Raw genomic sequence first — 23,957 nt, 5'->3', positions numbered from 1 at the left:
TTTCATCAAATTATTGAACGTTAATTACTGCTACGAATAAAGCATGGATGATAGCAACTAGCTGTGTAGAAGTTGAGCACCCTTTCCGAAACTTATGCTGGCATTCCGTCAAGATTTTTTATTTGCATCTAAAGATTGCACAATATGTATACGTATATTACGCTCTCGCATTTCGCAGCTGGTAGGCGGAAAAGACATAAGTCGGTAGTTCTTTATACAGAGTTTGGCACCGCGTTTATTGGTTGGTACAACTTGGCCGGTCAGCCAGTGTGCAAGTATAATAAGATCCAATCGGCATTTTTTTTTTAAAGAATGGGCTTGGTAAATCGTCTGGGTCTGAATTTTTCTTTTCATCAAGTTTTAAAAAGCATGCGTAAGATACCCTGTCCACCCATTAATACATCAGAAATAGGGGGGTAAAGAGTTTTTTGAACCAGGTAACACACCATCATCAAAGGTAAAAACGGAGTGGGAATGCTAGTAAAATGAGTTAGCAATTTTTTTCATCATCCAAAAGAATACCATCAAATTCAATTACATCACATTGGTGATGTTTCGATGGCACGTCCCGCCGAAGTTTCTCTGGAGACGCGGCGATGAATTTAGGCAACGAGTCTCGGTAGTAACGTGTTTTATCAGAAGATAGTTGGATGTGAAGCTTGGATGAAAAGAGAGAGAGCTTTCTGTCATTCACTTGGTGGAACGCAACTAGTTTTTTATTTTATTTTTCTGCCTCTTTAGCTGCCTTTTACATGTCAGCGTCTCCCGAAAAAACCAAGGTTCGTTTTTTTTTTCTTAAGAATAGTTGGTACCCATTATCGATGCAGTCATTAACAAAACACATAAAAGACAATGTCAAGCATGGCTTCTTCTAAACTGTCGTTATCATTTTGAAGGACATCGTTGCCCACCAAACGTTTGATAAGTTAAACTGCCCTGATATAATGAAACGGTCACCTTGCTTCATATGATCGCTCATGTATCGCTTTAAGGAATCCAAAACATCAGCACCACAACTAAGAGGTCTGTAGATAGAAACTAGAATATATCTAACATTTTCAAGGTGTGCCTTACAAGTAAAGCATTAAACATCTATATCTGGCATTTTCACCAGCTTAATGCTCTCTTGGAATAGGATGGCTACACTGCCACTCCTGCTACCCCTGTCCTTCATGAATGCGCCGTGACCGTGTGGAATGAACTCGCTGTCATACATTTTTCACTTACCCAGGTTTCGGCCAAGATAACCATATCTCCTTAAACGACATAAGAATTTCCTCCATATCTGTATGCTTGTTTATTACGCTCGTATAACTAACAATTAATAATCCCAGGCTACCCTTGAGTTCAGACCATACACGAGGACCTTTCCTTATAGCTTATAACGAAATTGTTTTCAGCATCCCAATCAAACAAAACCCCGTCAATGCACAACTTATCGCAAACCACCATTTCTTCCTTGTTTTTGTTCGCCTTTGTGTCTGAGCATTCTCCCATAAAAGCCTTCGAGTGTCCAGTACGCGCCTAAAAATTATGGAAGTAGCGACAATTAACTAACCTTTAGTTTATGTGGTGGTTTAAGCAGGGTACTTTTTTCTTGGTAGTAAATAAATTTAGCAATAACTCAATTGAAGTTATTTTCAATCTCTCTTGCAAACCCTTCAATTCCGATTACGTTGATTCCTAGTTTTTCAATAAATACTTTGTATTTTAGTTTCCGCTCCAAGTATGGTGCCGCATCGACTATATCATCATGTAAGCCATAAGGCATTGGGTTATTTCTCCTGTTGCTATTTTCTAAGCCATCAACATGCTGATAACTTCAGCGCATTGTTCGTCGATGCTTGGTACTGATGATTCGATGCCACTACTTTTGAGCTTAACCAACTTAAAACTACCCAATCATCGCTCAATGTCAGCAGTTCTTTCTGTTTAACCTTGATAGGCTCCTACGCAATTTATTTTGCGTTGCCTGTATTTGCTGTGAAGTTACAAAGATTGTACATTGCCCGTTTGGCAGGTTTAGAGGTAAAGCACCTTTGGGTGGAGCCTTGTCCCTCCGATGTTTGTTGTACTGGCTTGAACGCGCTCAGCCGCGAGCGCACCGATAGTAGGTCGAGGAGTAGAACGATGATTGCGCATGCGCATGTGTCACGCTTGTTCGTTCGCTGCGGCGCACAAATTGCTATAAAACACGCTCGCTCTCGGCTATCTTTCATGATCATGGAGTGGACATCGTTATGGAAGGAAGGAACGAAGGAAGAAGACAGAAAAAAGGGAGAAAGAAAGAACGGGTGTTTATTATCTCCCAGAGCTTCACCCACTTGCCATCATTCACTTCGTGCGTATGCTGTGGCTTTTTGCAAAAAGCCATTCTCTTAAGAACCTGGATTTTGTTCCACGTCTCCACAAACCAAAAGATTTCTGAACAATGCGCTAACTATGCCAGGCAAAAAGTCACTGACACACAATAAGCAGGACAGCAGCAGCCGCAAAAACTGGTTATCTGACCGATAAGCATGAGTTGGAATGTATCTACTGATTTGTAGCTTGAGACTAAAAGGACTGTTCAGCATATTGCCGGGTTTGCTGCCGTCTCGCCCACTGGTGAACTACACCTCGTCGGGTGCTGTCATAGTTTTTCGATGGGGCACGTGGCATGACGCCACGTCTACAATACCATTTCGCCTAGAGAATACTATAAATAAATACTGTGTATACCAATCTAGTGAAATCACACGTTGCACACCCAGCAATGACTTTTAGAATCCGTTGTAGGCCAAGATACATATGTTGTTATCAATATTAGCAAACTGTAACGACGGCATGCTTTTCATCAGCAAAAGCATGTTACATGAAAGGCTCGAACCTGTTGTTGTCCGCGGTGGCAAGATCGACCCTTGCAAGTAAACGCTGAAGGTGGTTGGGAAGTAGCTCCAGGTCACCAACACATCGTATGCGTCGACCACCTTTTCTGAAGCCTTCCCTGCGTAGAGTTCATCCCTTCATAAGTAAGAGTAGAGGTTTAGGTACATGTATTACATCATATATTGCTACGTTTAAAAATGCCTAACAAACTATTTTGCTCAATAGAGAGAGAGAGAGAGAAGAAACTTATCATGAGTCACTCCAACGCGCCACTTTTCAGGCAGGTGATGAAGCCGCCTGCCTACCCCACGGCGGAAAAGGATGCCATGCCATACAATTGGCCCTTCTGGTTAGTAACTTCATTTAATCCCCAAAACAATAATTCACTGGTTTGTCAAGTTTAGCGTCCGAAAGCGAGTCAGGCCATGAAGACGCTGTAGCACTAGATAGCTATGACCATCGGAGGAAAGTCACACAGTTTTCGCCAGAATTTGCTGCCTTAGCAAGGGAGCGCATGTCTGTCAACGCCTAGATTTGACGCTAGGAAGAAATACTTTACCCTTAGCCCTCCCTCGCCCCCGATTCACTCCTCTACAAAGGCTGAAGCTGGCGTTGCTTTATGATATAGCCTTAGCTTTTGTTCTCCCAGCCGACAGGCAGCGCCGTCGCGGAGACCCCTAAAGCGTTCAAAGTAAATCCTGTTGAAATACCCGTTTGTTTACGCAAGTGCCCAATTTTAGCTCACCTACATGTATTGAAAGGAATGTGGGGAATGCGAGAAGGGAGTGATGGCCTTTCCACGCGTTACCCACCCAGCCGCAACCCACGTGCCGGGAATGTTGCCGCACCCAAGCGGAGGGTGAGAGAGCGTCGCCGATTCACTCATTTGTTCCGCGTTTGGGTGCGGCAGGGGTCCCAGCATTTGTGTTTTGACTGGGCGGGTAGCGCGTGGAAAGGCCCTGAACCGGTCACCCTCACACGTAGGCTGGCGGCACGGCGAGTTTGCGCCGTGCCAAGACAACGGCCAAGCGCACGTTAGATGCCATCCAATGCAGTCCACCTCACGCAGCCCGCACGTGGCCAAACGTGAACACCGAAGTCACTTGCAGCAAGCGCCGCAGAGTGGTAGGAGGCGAGGCGCACGGTACGTCATTGATATACTGCTTCCTAAAGTGTACACAGCCAGTAAAAAGTGAGGCCACTGATCAGTCAACTGCTGCAGATTCGCCAACACTAGGGAATTTCATTGCTGGCTCCGCATTCTCTTGGGGCCTTGCGGGCTTGGGAGCGCGTGGCGTTGCGTGCCCAACCCATACCCAACCGGAATTCCTTTTAGTTGGCGCCACGGTGGCACGCACGCAAACGCAAGCCGCACGAAGTTCACACGCGCTCGTAGAGCCATAGCGTCTTGTCGCGTAAGTATTATTGAAGTCTTTTTATGACTTAAAATGTTAAAATAAACATACATAGTGATCAGGACACTTTTTTATTATGTACAGTAATCTGGTATACGCAAAAAAGTGAAAAATACAAGGTTATTGTAACGACAGTGTCGACATCTTGTGACACTTCGTGCAACCGCAGTCATGAACGCGTAATGTTTTGAGGTGAAAATGAATAGAAAGGTTACTCGTTTGTAATATTGTCGCTGCGCAGTTTTTGCACCAGATGTACAATGCACAATGCGCAATAACAAAGTTGTGGTTGTCTGTTTCACTATGGCCGCGCTAGATGGCGCCACCTATTCAGCTGGTCGGGGGCTGGCATATGCTTTTCAGTTTCTATGTTCCAGGCCATTCTAGCTTTGGCAATCTGGCTGAAACCTTGTAATCGCGATAAGTGCTCGCACTTTGGCTTATTTTAACTCGACGGCTAGAGTATCCGCAGTGCGGATACCGTAAGTTCTTGCGAAGGTGGACCGCGCGGACGCATGGCCCCATCGCCCCAGCGATCTTGCGACGCATCTGTTTGGGGTTTCACGCATGCGCAATACCGCCGCCCCAACGTCCTGCGTACGCAAGCCGCTTGGGTACCGAGCACTAAAACTCCCTACTGCCAAACGCTGCCATTTCAGCGGTATTTTGTACCAAGTGGTGTGACTTCTACTGTTCACCTAGGCGTTTTAGTCAGTAATAAATAAATATTTGATACGTGGTACCTAGCTATGTTTACGCACTACGAGCGGACCAAACGTACAGTTTCTAAGCTTACGTAAGGTGTTATGCTAGGGTAAGCCCCCGAAAATCGAATTAGCAATTTCGACACTAAAAAAGTCCGCTGCACTCTTACGACCCAACCTTTGGAAGCCCACTCTAGGCGGTTTAAATATCGCGCTAAAGCCCGCTGCGCGCTCTCTGGCGTAAGCAATATCCGCACGCGAAAACTTGCCCTTTCTCAAATTGCGTTTTTAACACAGTTTGAAACCTCAATGTGACTTTTAAATGAAAGTAATGAATCGATTTCAATGAAACTTTGCATGCATGCGCTACAAGTTGGGAACTACAAATCCTTGGGTTATAAAACCCTTTAGCAATTTTCCTAATAACGCACCGTTCTTGGTGCGATATTACTCTGCTTTAGCGTTTCATGCTCTAAAAATATGCTAGTTATGAAAGTTTCTATATGCGCATGGTAATGTGAAATTTGATACCACGACGGCAATGGCTAATACACGTTCTTTTAACCTATTGGTTAGCAGAACATGTATTAGTCACCGTTTTAGTCAGCACTAAGTAATGCTAGCTAAGTGCCGACCACGACTACGGTATCAGGCTTTTTTTAATGTACTAGATTTCGCTTGTGATCTGACGACCCTAGCACAAGTATGGCAGCTGGATTGAAGGAGTCTAGTCGTACTGGGGCACAGCATTATAGACGAAGCGATTCATTTGATTGATATAGGGAGTTTAACGTCCCAAAACCACCACATGATTATGAGAGACGCCATTATGGAGGGCTGCGGAAATTTAGACCACCTGGGGTTCTTTAACATTACCTAAATCTGAGCACACGGGCCTAGAGCATTTTCACCTCCATCAAAAATGCAGCCGCCACAGCCGGAATTCGATCCCACAAGCTGCGGGTCAGCATCCGACTGCCTTAGCCACCAGACCACTGCGGCGGGGCCATATGCGAAGCGTGCGTCCAAATTTGCAGGCAGACATCGTCTGACCGGACGAAAGTATCGTCACAAAAATGGCAGCATGGACGGCCTCTGACACCCTGCTACTTGTGCCACTTGTCGATTCATCTTTCCCGCTTCATTTACACAGCCCAGTGCTGCTGATAGCAAAACTGCTGGTGTTGCCACTGGTGGCCGAATGACACACATCGGCTACAGGTTTTGGATACGAAAACAATCCTAATTTTACTAACTGATCAAAATTTTCCTTTTTGAGTAAAGTAAACCCCGAACAATGCCATCGAGATAATTGGTATTGCACGCACTTGCATCACCTCACTTCATAATTTTACACTTCATTTACCTTTGCTCAAGTTATACTCACACGTGATTTACGCTCCATTACTTGCTCAAATTTTGTTCAATTAAATTTAGCCTAATGCACATTTGATTCGCTTAACACTAGAACTATTGCTTATGATGATTTGGTATATATTGGATGAATTACGCGCTTGCCTCGAACGCCCTAATGCGTGTAGCGTTTTGTACATTACCCGGTTTCAAAGTGTTACTCCCTAGGCATGTTCGAAAGAACCTTTACGTCGATCAAAATACAAGTTTCTCACCTCGACCATTAGAGAACGTATCCCTATGAATGAGATATTTTATCGATTAATCTGCTACTTTCGGAAGCGCCTTCGAAATATGCAAACGCACGGGTAGTCGTATAGAATTTTCATAGTTCCACTTTCTCTAAAGAAATGTATCCTGAGCTCTAGTTTGTTTGTATGAGATGTGGTATGGAAGAACGATGAAGAAGACGACCATGTAACCATATTGTAGCGATGCTGAAGCAGACAGGTTAAAAAAAACAACCATCTTTATCTGGGCGAACTTGTGCCCACTATTCTAAAGAGTATGGTCGTCAATTCCGAGTAGCTGAGTGGCACAGATCCAACTGTCTTCCTCTTCCTCGTAGCCGGAGCGCACTAACGTGTGGTGCATGCCAACCGGGTCTTGCTGGTGCTGGTGCCACGATGATTGTGGCGGGCGACTTCAACGTGGCCAACCTGTCGCAGCAATATTTATATTCACATTTACTTCGTTAAATACTACGGGTTACGGGGGGTAATGCACGGTGAAGTTCCAAACAACGTGTAATGTATTGCCAAAGAAGACATAAGTCTATAAATTATCATGATTATTATTAATAAGTATGATAAAAATAATGATAATCCTCTGTTAACACTGCTACTGATAATACAATATACCGATCTTAACACGAGTGGCACTAAGCCACTGCTGCTACAGTGCATGCTGGTACTTCCAGTACCCGCTCCGTTAAGCTGCGTATAATTAACTGATATGTGGGGTTTAGCGCCTATAAACCACTATGCTTGTGAGAGACGCTGTGTTGGAGGGCTCCGGAAATTTCGACCATTTGGGGTGTGCACCCAAATATCAGCATGCGGGCCTACAGTATTTTTGCCTCCATCAAACGTACAGCTGCCGCCACTGGGATTCCATCGCGCCACTTGCGGGTCAGCAGCCGAGTACCTTAGCCATGAGACCACCATGGCAGGGCAATTCAGCTGCGTGTAGCTTGTGCCTAAGTTAGCTACACAGAGAAGCTTCAGCGGTCATATATTTGAATGAATGTGATGTTGAGTTCACGTGCTGACTGCTGGGATGCTACAAAAGCAGCCTGACGAAAGAGGACTGAGAGCTTTAGAGGTGAACCTTCTAAGGCCGTACGTCGTTCCCTGCAGCGCATGTAGTACGCTTCCGTGCATGCATCGGTGCTTCTGTCCGTTCATCCACCCGTCTGTCTGTCCGTCCATGCGCATGTGCGTGCGCCCATCCGTGCTTCTGTCTGTTCGTGCGTGAACCCTTCCGTCCTTGTTTCCGTCAGTTCATTCGGTTTTCCGTGTGCCCATCCGTGCGTCCATCAGTCCATCGATGAACTAATGGACAGAAGCAATTGCTTCTGTCCGTCCGTGCCTCTGTCCGTTCGTACTGACGCACGGTCGAATGGACACACGGATGGACGCTTCACCCCGCTCATCATCATCACGACGTCAATATGCTGCAATTTTTCCTCGAGGTATTTCAAGCTTCGACACAAATGTATGGAAGAGTCAACATATATACTTTCCTGGCAAAACAGAGATGGTCTAAATATATCGCGATGTCTAAACCAAATACTTGTCAAAACTGATGTCTAGTGAAGACTATCTATCACGAACGAGACGTGTGATACAAGCCAAACTTTAAACTGCATGATGTTTACAGGTAGCGCGATGACGTGCATGGTACAATAACTCCGTCGTTCTGGCATCTCAGCCTTCTATGCCTACGGAATATTCTTATTTCTATGTGACATCATCGCGAGAGTTCCCTATGTCACATTACCCCGAGCGGAACCAAAACTTAGCATCTCGTATGAGGGTAGGTGGATCTTATTAACGTATAGTACACAGCAGCTTCGAAGCTGTTGGCTCAGAAGCGATATCGGCGCCGAGCCAGCGGCTTAAGCAGCAGGTGATGGCACGAACTAGCTACCACCTATACACCGCATATTGTGTACCAACAAAATATTCTGCTGAGTCATTCACCCTTGTGCATCTTGAAATATTTTGCGGTTCAGCACATTTCCGCGACCTAAATCTTTGTGAAGCAGCACGCCGCCCCTTGCCGTTCCGTGGACGCACCTATAACCTGCCTCAAATCCTGTCACAGTGTATATGGAAAGTGTATATGACACAGTGTATATGGAAAGCGCTGCTTGTACTTAAAGAAAGTTATGGCCCTTCTGTTTTTTTTTTTCTGTTTTCGTAGTCGCAAAGAGCTCAGCGCTGTTTGGGGAAGTTATTACCGGGTACTGTTGCTTGAAAGCCTTGTATTCATTGACTGCTGACGTTTGCTGAAGAAGTGTTTTGGTCGTATGAAAGTGAGAACGATGGCTTCTCGGATCTTTTATTACTTGTTTTCACTCAGTGAAGCGACGCTGGAGCATTAACATAAATGGATGACGTGGTCACACGTAAGCTTAACTGATTTTTTTAGCGTCAAGTTGCAGTTTAAGCTGAAATAAGATAACGCGGACCGGAAGTCTGAAGGAATTTATCCAACGCGCTAAATCGTCTTACGTGCCGAATTTACGGAAGGTACCATTATACCCGAAGCACGAAGCTAGCAGGTGCATCAGCTTCACTAGTAGTACTACAACTGTAAGATGGCGGTAATGACACTGCCCTATACTCACACACTCGTAGACCGTATGGTGAGATAGGTCTACTGCGAGAATAAAAAGCACTAGCGATGCCACATTTCTAGTTTTCTTTGCGACTAAGTCAACAAATTTTTTAGCGTCCGTAAATTTGCACGCGCATCTGTGCACTTAGTGTGGGCAGCTTTAAATCAAAAGTTTGCGCAGTTCAAATATGTTGATGTCTGGTGCGATTCTATGATTTTTACACGCAATATTCAAAGCACTGAGAAGACTTTTCAGAGTATATGGACTTATTCTCGTCCTTTTCTTAAGAAGCAGACTTCAGCACTGGCGTGGCTGTGGTGGAACACCGCTTGCCATGGAAAAGACCTGGTTCGACTTGACTCGAACCAAATATTTGTTATTATTTGTTCATATTCATCTATCAAGAACCTTGGCTTACGGTTCACGCCGATTTTTGGCTTACGACCAACGACGCCACCAACTACACTGACGCCGGGATTTGAATTTCTGCGAAATTAGCTCTTTAACGCCATCGCGCAAAATTTACGGTACTATAACGACTCCTTTTTCAGACATTCTATGCATTCTCAGTTGACGGTAGGTGTATGTGCCATCTTTCTTCTTATACATTGCCCGTGTCTATTCAAGCCTTACCCTTTTTCATGAGTTTGTAACAGAAAGTTGAAATCGAATGATGGCTTTCCAATACAAACAGCTTGCGCTTCGTCTACTGTGAGTGCTCTTATTCTCTCTGTCCGCATAAAAGTGGTGCTTGAAAGCCTAAGGCAAGCGCCTGCACAACTTAGATTGAAGAGAGCTTATACTTTATTTAATTCATGCCAACATGTTGTTCTAATCGCGTATTGTCGCCATAACGTCATGTTCATAGACTCAGGTTTGAATGATTCCTGTTGCATCGTTTCAAAGTTTATGCTTCCACGTATGTCGAGTGCGGCGGCAGGTCATATAAGTACGACAGTTCTCAGGTAATAGTTCCCTGTGCTATACGACAATATTGGGATCAAATTACGATCGCGCCGTTGTTTTCTTTTGACCATTTGCTTTCGGCGAGTCTCACGAGGACCCGAAGACTACGGGCCTGCGCAAGCCAACGTAAACTATTATGGTAAGAAAAAACGGGAAACCACGCGAAATGAATCTTCCAACGTTAGAAACTTTTTAAAGTAGATAGTATTTCTTGGGGACCTTCGACGAAAAAATTTTGGTCAGTCTGTCTGTCTATACATTTGTCTATTTGTCCGCCATAATCGCGTATTGTCGCCATAACGTCATGTTCATAGACTCAGGTTTGAATGATTCCTGTTGCATCGTTTCAAAGTTTATGCTTCCACGTATGTCGAGTGCGGCGGCAGGTCATATAAATACGACAGTTCTCAGGTAATAGTTCCCTGTGCTATAGGACAATATTGGGATCAAATTACGATCGCGCCGTTGTTTTCTTTTGACCATTTGCTTTCGGCGAGTCTCACGAGGACCCGAAGACTACGGGCCTGCGCAAGCCAACGTAAACTATTATGGTAAGAAAAAACGGGAAACCACGCGAAATGAATCTTCCAACGTTAGAAACCTTTTAAAGGCGATAGTATTTTTGGGGACCTTCGACGAAAAAATTTTGGTCAGTCTGTCTGTCTATACATTTGTCTATTTGTCCGCCATTAACGATATCTCATTTGGCTCCGAATGGCTGACCCCATCCACCGCGCCCACCAATATTGCTCAAGGTTCAGCGTTCATAGTTGTGCGATTGTCAATTAAAGAGCAATTATTGCGCATATCTGAGGTGCCATAACAGCACGTTGATGTTATGTATGTGTGCCTTTATACTAAAAGAAACACACACAAGTAACTCTAAGGACTGTATCGTTAATCGCGCTGCGCTAACAGTGCAACACGATGCTCAAAAAGGTAATTGTTTTCAACGGCTAAGACGACACGGTGGTGGCACCTGCCCGTCGCTTTGCGTTCTACAACTTATCACCTCCGAGACAGACGCGCATCTTTCACAGCGGGCACGCACGCCTTCGTTTTTGAAGATAACTGCCAGATGGCGCTTGTGTCTAACGTGCCTCGATGAGCTCGTTCGCCTCCACTACACGCTCGAGGCAGTCTAACGCAGCGCCTCCAGAATACCATTCACGGATTTTATTGCGCAGAACAACAAATAAACGTTTTGTTCCCTCTCTCCAGACGCAAGACTATCGTCTTTTGACGACATTTCCAGTGTAACATGTAGATACGGGGCCAATTTTTTTAGCTAGCCCTTTTTCATTCACAGAAGAGCTTCTGAGCGAAACTGTGCAAACATGACTGCTTACGAGTTGTCCATAATGTATTGGCAGCGCCGGGAGATTTCTTGAAAAAGGCCATCTTGCTCACTTTGTGGACGTCTAAAGTTGTCAGCACTGAAAATGTAGATGATGGACTCCTTGACTCCAACCAAGGACGACCATGTTCCAACCTGCACCATTCAATAAGATACGCCACGATATATGTCACTTACAAAGAGAATAGTGTATATGTTTTTTTATGCAAGAAGCACGTTAGTTTGAAAAGTCAATACACCCAATCAGACACACCGAAAGGAGGTTTCACTGAAGTTCTCATGGCCGTGGCCACACATGTACTGGAAGACCACCGCGTTTGATACCTGCGTACAGAAGCGCCTTGGTGTGTTTTCATGCGATGTCATTTTCTGAAATTGCGCTATCTCGCTGTTACTTCACTTTTTGCAGCGTGGCATCCGACCCTCTGACTTTCCTTTCAATTGACATTCTCTATATCGCCCTGCCGCAGTAGTCTAACGGCTAAAGTACTCGGCTGCTGATCCGCTGGTGACTGGATCGAATCCCGGTTTCTTCGGCTGCATTTTCGATAAGTGTGAAAACCCTCACAGTTTTATTACCGTAGTCAACCGGAACCTGGTTCATTCGGACACTTAAGGGAAGTGATTTGAGCTTATTGCTAATGGTAAAAAAATTCTAAAAGAGAAATGGGCCACTGCCCTGAATTTATGTCTGGATGTTGAGACAATAGAAGTGTTTTGCTGTTTGTCGCCTGAAGACTCATGCTATATGAGTCGAAAAAAAGGCTTCGATCCAGCGTTTCCGTTGTACTAGCGAGAAATATCGAGAGAAATTTCCTCGCAGCAAGGCCTTCGACAATGAAATAGCTAATCAGTACAGTTTACTTGATCGATAGGTAGAGATAGTCGAGCAGGGCAAACTATTGATGCAGTGCGAGATTTAGTGGTCACGGAAAAGTTTCTGAACAGTTGCCACGGGCGTATTTCGTTGTTCCTTCGTGAAAGGAACTGAAATACGGTCGGCGAAATAACAGAGGCGGCGGACCACTGCATGGAAGCCCAGCGGCAAAATAACCTGCTTTTTTCCGTGAGAAAGACGAAAGCTGGCCGAAGAACCTTGGCAAATCTGTCAAGCCCCCAGGAAAATGTTTCGTTTGTCGCAAAGCAGGGCATCAAGCGTCCGACTGTCACACGAAAAATAGTTAGCCATATTGTGGCTTTTGCCGGAATGTGGGTCACGACACTCAATCCTGCAGACGAAAAAAGGGTGGAGGGTAGGAAGCTACAACGCGTCTCTTGTCACCAGTCTAGGTCTCAGTAAAAAAGAACATCGAGGTGGTCCAGTCAAGGTACAAAGCAAGCTTACGTGCATAAAGCCACTGGAGACCACAACATGGCAGTCTTGCCAGGAGAAGTGTTTGGACAGAAGGTTTTAATGTTACGAGACACGGGCAGCAGCAGTTTGGTCATACGCAAGTTTTTGGTTTCTCATAACGCTCTGATTGGCCCCAAGGCAAAGCTGCTGCTCGCGGATGGGAGTACGATTGAAGCTCCAGAAGCGGAAGTTATCTCTTCACCCTATTTCGCTGGTCATGTCATTATGAAATGTTTCGAAAACCCTCTGTACGACATCATAGTCGGCATTCCATCTGGAGCACGTGACCATATGGACTCCAATTCTAAATGGGAAAGCTTAATGAAAGACACGGAAAGTGGCTACGGGTCTCCACGAGAGGACCACAAGCACACGTCGGTAAGCGCAAATGATTCTGAGATCGTGGGTGGAAAACACGTGAGGATGCGCCAGAAGATTCATCTGACACTAGTGAACGTGTCAAGGCAGGAGTTTCAGAAGGAGCAGGAACAAGATGCAAGTTTGGAAGCTTGTAGAAAGAAGATAGGCCGGACTATTGTTAGCGCAGTATGAAAGTGCACTCGTTTTACACGGGCAAGGAAATATTGTACTGTTCTTAGTTCTGGCCCGGGAAGGCCATGGAGCAAGCAGCGGTTTCCAGAAGTGACAGAGGCCAAACGTTGTTACTGGCCCGCGGATATGCATTGTGGGGTCATCAGTGCATAAAGGACATCGAAAGGATACTCAGTACATTTTACTGGCCAGGCATTCAAGCGGGTGTTTTAAGATTTGTCTGGTCATGTGACTCTTGCGAACAAATCACATTAAAGGTAAAACTGAGCAAAGCTGTGCTCGCACGGATGTCACTAATCGAGAATGCATTTGAGTAAGTCGCCGGGGATAATACGCTTCATTTGTCGCAGATTTCAGGCAAGGAAAACGACTATATTCGGACGCTAGTCGACTTTTCAACGAGGTACCCTGATGCTGTACCACTACATGCGATTGATTTGGCTACGGTAGCCGAAGGACTGCTCGAAACATTTTTGAGAATTGATTTTGCTCGAGAAATATTTTGTTACAATGCATCCTGCTTCAAATCTAAGTGGATGAAGGACGTGAATGAATTGTTGGCCATGAAACATCTCAGCTGCACTAATTATAATTCAATGTTCAACAGAATGGTACAACGTTTTAATTACAAGTTGAAAAGACTACAACGCAAGCTGTGTCAATAACACCAAAGATGTGGTATTGTTTTCTCACACCACTTTTGTTTGCTCAATATGAGGTGCCGTGATGAGTTTAGGGTTTTCACCTCTAGAGCTGATACATGGCTGACAAACAAGAGGTCCGTAAAGTGTATAGAGGGAGCTGTGGACTAAAGATCAAATAAGCGAGGAAAATAAAACAACGTACCAGCATGTATTCTATCAGCGAGAGCGGCTGCAAGAAACGGTAGCCTTGCGAGTCGAAACTCGAGGAAGGCTGAAGCTCACAAAAGAAGTATCATGATCAGAAGAGTTATTCGTGACAAGTGAAGTGTCACGAAGTGTTGGTATTGCTGCCGACCAAGCAGAACAAGCCGATGATGCATCAGGAAGGAGCTTTCGTCATGTAAGGAAAAAATGACTGTCTTGGTTGTACGTACGCAACACCACAACACTGTTCCACATCAACATGTTAAAATTGTACGAGGCGAGAGAACCAATAGGTTCCATCTCAAGCGTCATCATTCCTTGTAGTTGAGGAAAGGAGACGGACAACCCAATTGAATGCTTGTAAACAGAAAAAGGGCTCGGAATTGAAGGCATTCATAAATAGGAAAACCCCAATGAGCTACAAAATAGACAGGTAAAGAGCGTGTTGCAAAAGCACAAGGACATCTCCGAGTCTCCGTGGAGAACAAACTTGGTGGAGTGTCGACTGGAATTGGCGACTTCAGATCCCTTATGTGCACAGCAATATCCTTTACCTTTTGCAATACAGCAGATTGTCAAAAAAGAGGTGAAAATATGCTAGCAATCGGTGTGATTGAACGATCACAGTCTCTCTATAATTCGCCTCTAATCCTTGTTAAAAAACCCGATAAAACCTATCGCTCCTGCATAGATTTCTCGCGCGTGAAGAGTGTACTGATATTCGATCCTGAGCCGATTCTGAGAACAGATATTTGCAGAAGTCGGAACTAAGAAGTACTTCTCGAAGTTGGATGTGACCAGCAGATATTTGCAGGTGCCACTAGAAGCACAATCGCGAGGAAAGACCGCTTTTTCATTAAAGTCAGGCTGCCACCATTTTTTATATATTCCATTTAGGACAAAGACGGCATCGGCTCTTCCTACAAGGGCTGTCTTGGTTGGAATTCTATATGTCATGCATTATATAGATGATGTACTTGTTGCCACCCATACATGGAAAGAACATTAACAGACGCTGGAACACCGTCTACAGATGTTGAACAGTCGTCTATCACTATTTTCGCACGCAAATCTGCTCCGAAAACGCAATGATCAACGACTAGCAATCACCGGTAAGCAATTATTTCTGGAGCTTACGTTTTTGCCCTAGCTGCTTCAGGAATTTTCTGCCGAAACACCAAGTTCATGTTTTTTCTGGACAGCAACCATTGTAAATGAGTCACTTTTCAATGATACTAATGAACTATCGCATGGTTCGTAGTCCAGATTTTTTGCGACACTTGATAGTTACACTCTTTTTCTCCTTTTTTTGAAAGAAGATTCTAGGGGCGGTTGTCTGAAGACTGCAAACCGAAGACAGCACAGTGGTGAAGTTAAAATGCAAGCTGTATGCCAAGATCATTAGTCGAACATGTTCACTTCTCTACCATAACATATACTTGCCCCCAACGTATCATAAACAAAAAAATGTCCTGAATCTGCACGTTACACAGCAAATGCCGTCGAAAGACGATAGCATTGCGCCTGGAGAGAGTGGACAAAACGTTTAGTTGAGGCTCTGTGCAAGAAAATTGGTGAATGGTATTGTGGAGGCACTGCGTTAGAGCGCCTCGAGCGAGTGTCGGTGGCGAACGAGCGCATCGAGAAATGTTAAACACGAGTGCCGTCTGGCAGTTATCTTCAAAAATGAAGGCATGCGCGCCCGCGGTGAAAGAGGCACGCCAGTCCCGGAGGTGATAAGGCAGCGACGGGCAGCTGTCATCAACATGTCGTCGTATCAAAGCGTTGGAAACGCTTACTTATTGGGCATCACGTTGCACTGTCAGTGCGGCGCGATAAACGCTACAGTCCTTAGAGTTGCTTGTGTGACTCTTCTAGTATGAAGGCAGACATACAAAACATCAACGTGTTGTTATGGCGCCTCAGTTATGCGCAATAATTGCTTTTTAATTGACAATCGCACAACTATTAACGCTAAGCCTTCAGCGACATTGGCGGGCGCTGCTAATGGGAATGGCCGTTTAGTGCCGTTTGAGGTGTCGAGAAGGGCGGACGAACAGACAAATGTACGGACAGACAGATGGACAGACAGACAGACAGACAGACAGACAGACAGACAGACAGACAGACCTAAATTTTTCTGTCGAAGGTCCCCAAGAAAGGCTATCGTCTTTGAAATATTCCTTTTAAGCGTTCAATATTGAGATACAGGCTGAACTTCGTGACTCTTGACGCCAAGTGAATTATCCATGAATGCTGAAAGGTTTCTCGGTGGTGTGCCACTCTGGATGAACATTGTTCATTGCATGTGCTAAAGGAACATGCTGCAGTAATTACCCGGCTGAGTGTATGTGATCCAGCGACGTGGCCTTGGTCTACAGTGATGCCGTGTTCTGTAGCGAAGCGCCGGTTACCGTCGGGGATGATGCCCATAGATTGCGGCACGGGCCCCAGGCTCAGTATCCATGCGAGCAGCCTCTCATACCAGGCCATCGGTGTCACGGCGAAGGCGCCAAGCTCGTCAGCCGGACACATACCTGCGCCTTATAAACCCTCGCAACACTCATGCAACGCGAATCACTCTGCACTGTTAAAGAAGAATCGATGATTGAAATCGTACTTTTGCAAAATTGGATTCAGGAAAAAACAATGAAGAGGCTATGCTCAGCGTAAAACGCTTTCTTTAGCTCCCTCAAAGCTAACGCCAAGATATGCTGCACTGAATGGCGCAAATAAAATAATATAGAGGTAGCAGTTCCTCGAATTCTGACCGTTCTGGATGAACCACTCAGTGGAGCAATGGTGCAACAAGGTAACAACGCTGATACTATGGACTGATGACGTTTTAGATGCACTTCCAATTTTTTCTGAGATTCAGTCATACTCAGCAGGCGAAATGCTTGAAGCTAGATTACCACGCAAGCCATAGATAAACTATGAGTTTAGCAGTCCTACATTCTACACATATGCGTCAGGCAGTACGAACAATACAAACTTTGCGCGACTATTTGATAAGCATTACAATTTGCAATAATTCATGCAAAAAAGTACATGCAAGGTTTAGATCATTTTTTTTTGGAATTCGCAAACTCGTGATGACTTCTACTTGAAGCTCGCATTTAGCATAATGTAAAGGCTCTTGTTCCACATGCTGTCGTCATACTTGCAAGGCAGTTGCCGTACAAGCCAGAATCGGCTTGGCGAAAGCTGATGCTACGCAAGTGCCTGTTTTTATATTCTGTTGCATACCTTTTTTTATTCACAGCAACGAGCACTAAATGAGCGTACTTTACGGGTCTTGAATGTGTGAACAGGACGTGTTGAGTGCATTCTAACTGCAAATCTAAACCACTCTTGACTTACATTAGGGCGTGCGTATGCGGCCGTTGTACTATGAAGACCGCGTCGCTCCATGTGTCAAAATTAAACTAGAGGGACGCGCTTACACCCAGGTCCTATGTCAACTACAATCAAGATAAATCGGTGCCGATCGGTCCCCAGTTGATCATTTTAATTTCGCAACTTCAATTTTACTTTAATTATACATAATATTGCCAGTAGTAGTAGTAGTAGTAGTAGTAGTAGTAGTAGTAGTAGTAGTAGTAGTAGTAGTAGTAGTATTTTTATTTACAGTAAGCCGGATACAGAGCTCACTGCAGGGGCAAAGGGCTAAAGGCGAACAGCCTGACAAAGGCCCTTGTCCCTCCGCAGTCCGTGACAGTGCAAAGCTTAAACAATATATATATTCAATACATTGGTTTCAAGCAACCTGAAATTGTAAACACAAAATTCAAACATAAATAGCATAAGAAGTTTACATAACACATTTTAAGAATTAGAGGTCACTCTCGTTATAATTCACAACTAAACAATATCAATGAAACAACTCAAAAACAGACACAAAATGCATGCGGATACAATGAATTCCTATGTATACACTCGTATAATTGACATAGAAGTTTATGAACAATTTAAGCATTTGCAGAGGCATGAGACTCCATTACGTAGTTTCGATAGTGTAGACCGGTGGTTATGAATAAGTTCTTTATTTGTTTCTCGAAAGTCGCACTACTAGCCCTAAAGTTCAATTGATTTGCAAGGGTATTTAAAACCTGAGGTACTTCGTAAGCAATACTTTGTTTTCCATACTTGGTTCTTGTTCTAGGAGCTCGTTTCTTTTGTTCTCGCATACTGTAGTGTGGTCTTTCGGTGCAATTTCTTCATATAGCTTAGTCTTTTGTATTACCTGAAGTAATTTAAAATGATATAATTGATCAATTCTGAGTAGGGAATGTTTAATGAATAGTGGAGCAGTGCGCAAGTCTTGTAGATTCCCCCTGTAATTTTCAAAGCAGCGCAATATTTTCTTTTGTATAGTTATTAACTTATGGTAATTCCCTTGTGATGTCGTTCCCCAGACTAACATCCCATAACTTACTTTAGAATGGAAGAGTGCATAGTACATACTTAATTTTAACCTCAATGGGATTAAGTGCATTGTTCTAAAAAAACAACCAAATATTCGCGCTAATGCGGTGATCAGATGATTTACATGTGTATTCCAGTTTAATGCCTCCTGAAACCATACACCAAGAAACTTTTGTTCCCTAACATGTGCGATGCAATTTCCTTCGAATTTTGCAGCTATGTTACTAATAGGTTTGTTTATAGGTCGGAATATCATATAGGTTGTTTTTTTGCATTCAAGCGCAGTCCATTTTGCCTTAACCAATTTGAAAGATTGCTTAGATAATTATTTACACTGACCTCAAGTGATATTAGATTGTCTGATGAAAAGAAAACATTCGTATCGTCAGCGTACATTATAAGTTCAGGAGAATGAGGTATATCGACAATATCATTTATATAGACAAGGAACAATAATGGCCCCAGTATAGACCCTTGGGGGACTTCTTGGTTCAACTTTATCTTTGCAGAAATAGTGTTATTCAGTTTTACATATTGATAACGATCTTCTAGGTAACTTTTAAACAGTTGTAGTGCAACTCCACGCACCCCATAACTTGATAATTTATGAATCAATGATTTGAATTGTATGAAGTCAAATGCCTTTTGAAGATCGAGGAAGAGCCCAAGAGTATATTTTTTGTTTTCCATATTTTCGATGATCTTATCTTTGATATACAGTAGAGCTTGTTCTGTTGATTTATTTTTTTGAAAACCATACTGACTTTTTGTTATTATTTGGTGCTTATCAAAAAAGGATGCAAGTCTATCATAAATAACCCCTTCAAATATTTTTGATATTGTTGGAAGCACGGATATAGGTCGATAGTTCGCTAAAGTATTGATATCACCACCTTTATGTACTGCAGTGACTTTTGCTATTTTTAGCTGCTCTGGAAATACACCGTTAGTGAGGGTGAGGTTGATAATATAGGCCAAGACATTAGATATCAATGGTGACACCATTTTTAACTCAACAGAACCCATCTCATCAATCCCTGATGCAACATTGTTTTTAAGTTTTCTAATTATTCTTTCTACTTCAACCGGATCTGTGGGTGCGAGAAAAATAGAATACGGCAAAGGAGATTTATCAGGAGTTGGAGCATTATCTCGCTCTTCATCCGTTAAAATAAAGGAACCCGCATTTATGAAATGTATTAATGTTATTATTATGACTATAAGTATTAGTTTTGATGATTAGAGTAGTAGTAGTAGTAGTAGTAGTAGTAGTAATAATAGTAGGAAATCGCCTTACATGCTTGATCAAACACGAAAATTGACCAAGTGACCATCGCCGTCGACAAGAGTGATACAAGAAATTATCATATTGTCTCATGGCCAAAGAAGACGCAGGGTTCTAAAAGAAGGTTCATTTGAGCAAAACTGTGTTCTTTAACAAGGCAATAGAAAGCGCTGAGAACAGTTAACAAAATAACGTGTTCAGGTGAGCGTCGGTGGGCAATAAAGACAGTCGCGGCGTCACGTTATCCGATACCATTGGATTACACTGACAACCACAGTCGGGTGGTGACAGGCTGAAATAAACGCCATATCAAAATAAGATAGCTATAGTGTGGCATACGAGAGAGAGGAGAAAACTTGTACTCTGGTTGAAACATGGGTAACACAATTGGTTGCGTTCGTAAGTTGAGCGCGAAGCAGCTAGAACAATATTTGAGGCATAAACCATAACATTATGATAAGCCACAGGTCACAAAGTTTCTAAACAAATAATGACGTCACACAATTTTACCTTACATAATGACAAGGCCACATTACGTCACTTGATGTTAGGTGGGCTGTTTCCGGGAACATGTGCGGCGCAGGAGGATTGATGTACCACTAATACTGGAGTCATTGGAAAGCTTAGCTATGCTCAGAAAGTTTTAGGGGGAGTAAGGAACAGTACAGTGGAGTTTGAAGGAAAGAAAAGAAGATGACTTTTGCTTGCAAGTCATCATAGACGAGTGCTTAGTTGTCCCGCCGTGAGCTATTTTAGTAATATTAAAAGTACTTTCAAGCTCTATTATTGCTTCCAGACGGACTATAAAACTTCTTTACCTCTTGGGTGGAAGGAACAATTGCATTTTTTTCGAGCTCTCTGTAAGCGCCAGCATAGACGACATAATAGTTGATATACTGAATTTTCACCGAATGCGTTTCTGACTGGCCAGCTTAATTTTGAAAGAATATACAATCCAATGATCTTGAAAATGTGGAGTATCCCTTAAAAAAGCAGACCCAAATTAAATAGAAATCAAAGCCTCCTTTGCTTGTTTTGCAACTTATCCCTAATCAGATTTCACAATTTCAGACACGAGCACTCGAGCTGCAGTCTACACCCAAAGACGGCTACTTCATGTTGTTCTGCGTCGCGCGATGACGCGTTCATCTTTGAATACGTGAAGAACGTGATGTCGTCCTTATCATGTGGTCCAGATGGCATATCATGAGCAATACAAAGAAGTTAATGAGTATGATTGTTCCATTGCTTCGTGTGATGTTCCAGTATTTATTCCAGTACTGCATATGATGTCTGTATGCGAAAAGATCCCTGAGGCCATGATACACTGCACATGTTTTCCTTGTACTGAAGTGTGGCGGCCGAGCTAGTTTTTTGAACTCCGTGGCTCTGTAGTGTACGTTCTTTTTCGCTGATTTTACAGATTCCTATAAAAAATTCTGCAGATACCGCATACCTTGAGAATCAACGTTATGTGAAGATTGTGGAGGGAAGGGGGCCATGTTTTAATTGGATATTGGGTGACACGTTACGAAGTGATGTCAAGTAAATGTACAAATGATGAGCGCATATAGACATATGCTGAACAGTTTCGGATACTTACTTGGCCAGAGTTTTGCACGTGCGCAGTGATGCCGACAGGAACATTAGTATTAGCAACACCAGAAGCGAAAAGCTGATATCTAGCGCTGGTGCTCGCGAAGATGGTAGCCCTGGACACTGCTACGTAAATCGACTTCAGCGAATGTCACGTAACTACAATTGACGTAATTCTGAGATGACAGTTGTATGATAAGAGGACATACGTAAAGTTAAAAAATTGGATACCCAAGCACTGCAAGCACAATTGATGTTTCACAAACATGACGGTCTATTTCAAAAGTAGTTCCGAGACCTGCTACGCCACGGTGGTATAGTAGCTAAAGTACTCGGCTGCTGGCTCGCAGGTTAAGAGATCGAAGCCCGGCTGCTGCGGCTGCATTTTTGATGGAGGCGAGAATTCTGTAGGCTCATGTGCTTAGATTTGGGTGTGCGTTAAGAACCCCAGATGGTCGAAATTTCCAGAACCCTCCAATGCAGCTTCTCTTATGACTGTATGCTGCTTTTGGGACATTAAACCTAATATATCAATCTATCAGTTCCGAGACCTGGCGTGGCTTTGTCGTAGACTACTCGATTGCCACGCGGAATGCTTAGGTTTGAGTCCTGCTGAGACAATGATATTTATTGTGTGCGTTCGCTGGCTCAATGCTACTGATCTCAGCTTTTTAACGCTAACACGTAAAAGTTACCCATGTGTGTTCTCACTATTCCTGGGCAGATATATCCGTCACCTGTCCCACATCCCCCGCATACCAGCGGCACATACCCGCCCGTGGTTACTTGTCACTGCTCAAGAGGAAGTTTTTATGGCGACGTATGCGACAAGTATGTGACAATATTTAACACCTACATACCGCGTCATATTCGTCAAACCTTCTTACCCCCTCCCCCATACTAATTTCAGTTGCCGCCAAGAGTAGAAGGTGAAGCCCCACTGCGGAAATCTGGTAGCTAAGGTACTCAGCGGCTGACCCGCATGCAGCTCGCGAGATTGAATCCCGGCTTCAGCGGCGGCATTTTTAATCGAGGCGAAAACGTTGTAGGCCCGTGTGTTCAGATTTGGGTGCAACTGAAGGAAACCCAGGTGGTCGAAAGTTCCGGAGCCTTCTACTATGGCGTCTCTCATAATTATAAGGTGGTTTTGGGACGTTGGACCCCACATATCAATCCATCAAGAGAAAGGGGGTGATCACTGGAGCACCCATTCGTAAGTGGCTTGAAAGATAGATACGCATATAGACGCCAAAGGTGCTTGCAGTATGCCAAAAATGCTTCGCATTTATTATATTCTTTTTACCTGTCACCAAACTACCACAATTTTCGCTTCTTTCAGGACGCACACCTGCAATCCTAAAACTAGTATGCAACACGTTCGCACTATTTGCACTAGTCTTTTACTCCGGCTATTGGCTTAGTCTGCGGCTCACTGCTAATCGCTGAACGTGTACACTGCAATCCTGACTCCTGAGCTCCAAATATCAGACATAAGGCTGTTCTTGATAGATACTGTTAATGTTACCGTCAATGGCCAGACGCATATTTTCTATAAGCCGACTGATGTCCCGTAGGTGTCGGCTGTGATGAGTGAAGAAAACGACGACAACGACGGAGGGGCGGGGCAAGGCGCGTGTAATGTGCGCGTGAGGTCAGCCAATCAGCTGATGACCTGTGGTGGCCTATAGAGGTGGCGTGCCACGATTGGGCCACGTGTGACCATTACGTGGCGGTAAGCTTTGTGGCTGGGGACGAGCCGAAACAGCGGCAGACGGGAGACAGCGGGCCGAAGCGCTGGACGCAGGCGATCCAGGTTCCGGCCAGGGAACGCGGCTGTCCACGCCACTGCCGTTCAACTACACGCTGGAGTGATGTTGCCGGCACGAGTACTGCATCTCGGGGCGCGGCCTGGCCTGCTGTTCTCTTCCTTGCCGAGGGCATCGCGGATCTCGGCGAGGCGTCTCCGTGGTCAGCCGTTCGGCACAGCGACGTAGGTGGCCTGGCTAATGGTCACGGTTGCGCCGAGCATCGCGTCTCGACGCAAGCTGTTCGCTGGACGGGCTGGCCATTTACACGCATGGAGCATCGCGTCTCCGATGCGGGTTGACTGCTCCGTAGTCGTACCCACGCCCCCACTCCGCCAAGCGTCACCGTCACCATAGCGTCGCACATCGAGACGCAACCCACTTCCGATCAACTGTCACCGCCTCCTGCCCTGCACCTCGGCGTTCGTCGGGGTCCGCATCTCATTGTGAGGTTTTGGAACTTTCCGCCTTGAACTCGCGTTCTGTAGTTTTCTTATTCGATCAGACAGTTTTGTTACTTA

At 44.4% G+C, this 23,957-nt stretch overlaps 1 protein-coding gene across 1 annotated transcript in view; it reads right to left on the bottom strand.

Moving 5' to 3' along the window:
* LOC119170826 (dehydrodolichyl diphosphate synthase complex subunit DHDDS) overlaps positions 1–23,957 on the bottom strand; it is a 60,670-nt gene that overhangs the window by 29,306 nt on the left and 7,407 nt on the right. The window contains exons 2-4 of the mRNA XM_075886598.1: positions 16,660–16,859; positions 11,561–11,703; positions 2,870–2,986 (exon numbers count right to left, since the gene is read on the bottom strand). Of these exons, the coding sequence (XP_075742713.1) occupies positions 2,870–2,986; positions 11,561–11,703; positions 16,660–16,857 (458 nt within the window). The 5' untranslated portion in view covers positions 16,858–16,859. The remainder of the gene's footprint in view (positions 1–2,869; positions 2,987–11,560; positions 11,704–16,659; positions 16,860–23,957) is intronic.

Source organism: Rhipicephalus microplus, chromosome 2 (assembly GCF_043290135.1).
Source record: "Rhipicephalus microplus isolate Deutch F79 chromosome 2, USDA_Rmic, whole genome shotgun sequence".
In the NCBI taxonomy this organism is placed as follows: domain Eukaryota; kingdom Metazoa; phylum Arthropoda; class Arachnida; order Ixodida; family Ixodidae; genus Rhipicephalus; species Rhipicephalus microplus.
This window is presented reverse-complemented; position numbering and strand designations above follow the sequence as displayed.